We start from the raw sequence: 3,848 nt of genomic DNA, 5'->3' as shown, positions 1-3,848 counted from the left end.
ATGTAACATCAAAAGAGACCATAGTTTCATCTGCCTCCATGATGACATCCCTCACCTGGTCCACAAAGTCCATAGTGTTCTGTAAAGAGAACTTCCTGTTCCATATGTCAGACTTTGCCCCGGCGTTACGCAGCAAATATCTGTTTTGTAACATTTTCCTTACATCTGTTGGGTTTCTGAGTGAGTAAAATACGACTTCCTCCCATCCAAAGTCTGCTTTTCTTACAGAGTTGTAAAGAAAAGCCACAGGTTGTGTCTCGTCTTCTTCATAAAACTGCTTTTTAAACTGAACCTGTCAGTAAAATGTCCTGACTGGTGCTGGGACATTTCTCAGGTTTCATATTTTATACAAAGTGTTTAAATTAAGACTAAACACAGCTTCATCTGTCAATGATTCAACACAATAAACTGAAGACACCTCCCTTTATAAACATTAAACCTCATGTTCTCACGCTGCTCTTTGATTACACTTTTCATAACATCCAAACAATGAAAACAGTTTCATAACATCGAAACGTGTTCGACCCAGATTTGTTTAATATTAAAGCAGATTTAGGTTTTTTTTATGGTTCTGTGATTTAACGTGAATCAAAACTGTTATAAAATGTTTAAAGACAGAAAATCGTGGTTCCAGAATGATCAGGACCACAGATCAACATGGAGCCATCAGCCTGTCCTCCTGCTCTCTGCTCCTGTTTCTATCTGAGGCTTCATATTTACTGTTAACAAACACCGTTATATCATCTTCATAAAGCACGATTTCATTCCAAGGAGATGCAGGTCGAGAGAAAACAAAAATAAACAAGTGATTTCTAAGAATGACTTATTATCAAATCTTGTTCTGACTTTATTCATATTTACTGATAAACAGCATTTCATGAATTACTGGTTTAAACCCATTATTTCCATTACAAAAACAATCTAACACTGGTTTTATAATCCCTGGGAGACAGCGTGATTCTCAGAACTTTCTGGTTCTGGCAGGCGGTTGAATTGGATCAGCATCCTGCTGCTGGGCCCGTTTGTTGCTTTTAGCTGGGAGTTATTGTCTCCTAACGAGCTTCTGTCTTTACAGCTTGTGTTTCAAAGTGGAAACCTGAGTCCTCCACAAAGCTCGCTTCCTTCCTTCGCCTCCCAACATGGGAGAGAGTTTGATCCGAAACCAAACCAAACAAACCAGAGGAACTCCTGACCGACCCTTTCAGAATAAGACTTCAGGGTTCACCTGCTGGTCTCTGGGTCCACGTCTCCACGTTTTCTACTCACTTCAGGTCGATCAGGATGTCCTTGGTCGTGGCCTTCTTGCGACACAAACAGCCTCCTCCTTGCTTCACCTTGTAGAAGATATTGTGGAAACTAACGGTGGCTCCGTGCTTGTTTAACCCCGCAGACTGTAAAATAAATTATTTAATTCAAAAACAAATACTGTTTATGCAACTGGCTTGAATAACGCTAAAATAAACTCAGGAAGTTACCTTTTTGGGAAGTCCGTTTAGGCCCATGTCTATGGCCTCGCTATTGTTCGACATCCTCCCTGTCCCCTCTGGTGTTTAATACACTAAATAAAGGAATAAATACAGAAACATTTATTATTTTACAAATTATGTTTTAAAATATTTAGATAAAATATATAAATTTTATGTTAATCTATAAATAGTGACACACTGTAATATTTTTACCCAGATAAACATAAATATTCTACATGACTGTGTTTTAAATACTTAAAATTTGTGGAAACTCAGTATAACTAATTTCAGTGGTTTTGCAGCTGAGAGAAGCAAGCAGACAGTCGATGAAACATCAACAGTTAAAAGCTCTGTCAGGTCCAACGTTAGCATCGCTAACAATAAAAGCTTTGTCGCCAGGTCAAAAGTTAGCATCGACTAACAATAAAAGCTTTGTCGCCAGGTCAAAAGTTAGCATCGGCTAACAATAAAAGCTTTGTCAGGTCCAACGTTAGCATCGCTAACAATAAAAGCTTTGTCAGGTCCAACGTTAGCATCGGCTAACAATAAAAACTTTGTCAGGTCCAACGTTAGCATCGCTAACAATAAAAGCTTTGTCAGGTCCAACGTTAGCATCGGCTAACAAGAAAAGCTTTGTCAGGTCCAACGTTAGCATTAGCTAACAATAAAAGCTTTGTCAGGTCCAACGTTAGCATCGCTAACAATAAAAGCTTTGTCGCCAGGTCAAAAATTAGCATCGGCTAACAATTAAAGCTTTTTCAGGTCCAACATTAGCATCGGCTAACAATAAAAGCTTTGTCAGGTCAAAAGTTAGCATCGGCTAACAATAAAAGCTTTGTCGCCAGGTTCAACGTTAGCATCGGCTAACAATAAAAGCTTTGTCAGGTCCAACGTTAGCATTGGCTAACAATAAAAGCTTTATCGCCAGGTCCAACGTTAGCATCGGCTAACAATAAAAGCTTTGTCGCCAGGTCAAAAATTAGCATCGGCTAACAATTAAAGCTTTGTCAGGTCCAACATTAGCATCGGCTAACAATAAAAGCTTTGTCGCCAGGTTCAATGTTAGCATCGGCTAACAATAAAAGCTTTGTCGCCAGGTCCAACGTTAGCATCAGCTAACAATAAAAGCTTTGCAGCCAGGTCAAAAATTAGCATTGGCTAACAATAAAAGCTTTGCTGCCAGGTTCAACATTAGCATCGGCTAACAATAAAATCTTTATCGCAGGTCAAAAGTTAGCATCGGCTAACAATAAAACTTTGCAGCCAGGTTCAACGTTAACAACGGCTAACAATAAAAGCTTTGCAGACAGGTTCAACATTAGCATCGGCTAACAATAAAATCTTTATCGCAGGTCAAAAGTTAGCATCGGCTAACAATAAAACTTTGAAGCCAGGTTCAACGTTAACAACGGCTAACAATAAAAGCTTTGCAGCAAGGTCAAAAGTGAGCATTGGCTAACAATAAAAGCTTTGCAGCCAGGTCAAAAGTTAGCATTGGCTAACAATAAAAGCTTTGCAGCCAGGTTCAACATTAGCATCGGCTAACAATAAAATCTTTATCGCAGGTCAAAAGTTAGCATCGGCTAACAATAAAACTTTGCAGCCAGGTTCAACGTTAACAATGGCTAACAATAAAAGCTTTGCAGCCAGGTCAAAAGTTAGCATTGGCTAACAATAAAAGCTTTGCAGCCAGGTTCAACGTTAGCATCAGCTAACAATAAAACCTTTATCGCCAGGTCAAAAGTTAGCATTGCTAACAATAAAAGCTTTGCAGCCAGGTTCAGCGTTAACGGCTAACAACAAAAGCTTTGCAGCCAGGTTCAACGTTAACAACGGCTAACAATAAAAACTTTGCAGCCAGGTCAAAAGTTAGCATTGCTAACAATAAAAGCTTTGCAGCCAGGTTCAACGTTAACAACGGCTAACAATAAAATCTTTGCAGCCAGGTCAAAAGTTAGCATTGCTAACAATAAAAGCTTTGTCAGGTCCAACGTTAGCATCAGCTAACAATAAAAGCTTTGTCAGGTCAAAAGTTAGCATCGGCTAACAATAAAATCTTTATCGCCAGGTCAAAAGTTAGCATTGCTAACAATAAAAGCTTTGCAGCCAGGTTCAACGTTAACAACGGCTAACAATAAAATCTTTGCAGCCAGGTCAAAAGTTAGCATTGCTAACAATAAAAGCTTTGTCAGGTCCAACGTTAGCATCAGCTAACAATAAAAGCTTTGTCAGGTCAAAAGTTAGCATCGGCTAACAATAAAATCTTTGTCACCAGGTCAAAAGTTTGCATCGGCTAACGATAAAAGCTTTGTCGCCAGGTTCAACGTTAGCATCGGCTAACAATAAAATCTTTGTCGCCAGGTTCAACGTTAGCATCGGCTA

The 3,848-nt window shown here is 39.1% G+C and overlaps 1 protein-coding gene and 2 long non-coding RNA genes across 4 annotated transcripts in view; 2 read left to right on the top strand and 1 right to left on the bottom strand.

Annotated features, from left to right (window-relative positions):
* The window catches only part of LOC106527325 (uncharacterized), a 9,466-nt gene extending 8,212 nt beyond the window's left edge, over positions 1–1,254 (top strand). The window contains exon 3 of the long non-coding RNA XR_001311368.1: positions 1,076–1,254. This is a non-coding gene — a long non-coding RNA (uncharacterized LOC106527325). The remainder of the gene's footprint in view (positions 1–1,075) is intronic.
* The window catches only part of abcg2a (ATP-binding cassette, sub-family G (WHITE), member 2a), a 31,800-nt gene that overhangs the window by 18,398 nt on the left and 9,554 nt on the right, over positions 1–3,848 (bottom strand). For both annotated transcript variants that reach the window (XM_014022160.1, XM_014022161.1), the window contains exons 3-4: positions 1,476–1,558; positions 1,267–1,391 (exon numbers count right to left, since the gene is read on the bottom strand). In XM_014022160.1, the coding sequence (XP_013877614.1) occupies positions 1,267–1,391; positions 1,476–1,529 (179 nt within the window). In that variant the 5' untranslated portion in view covers positions 1,530–1,558. The remainder of the gene's footprint in view (positions 1–1,266; positions 1,392–1,475; positions 1,559–3,848) is intronic.
* On the top strand, positions 2,048–2,566 carry LOC106527327 (uncharacterized). Its single transcript, XR_001311370.1, has 2 exons — positions 2,048–2,106; positions 2,352–2,566. It is a non-coding gene; the product is annotated as an uncharacterized LOC106527327 (long non-coding RNA).

The sequence above is a fragment of the Austrofundulus limnaeus genome, unplaced genomic scaffold, assembly GCF_001266775.1.
Source record: "Austrofundulus limnaeus strain Quisiro unplaced genomic scaffold, Austrofundulus_limnaeus-1.0 Scaffold319, whole genome shotgun sequence".
NCBI lineage: Eukaryota > Metazoa > Chordata > Actinopteri > Cyprinodontiformes > Rivulidae > Austrofundulus > Austrofundulus limnaeus.
The sequence above is the reverse complement of the archived record's forward strand: the minus strand, read 5'-3'. Positions and strand labels throughout refer to the sequence as shown.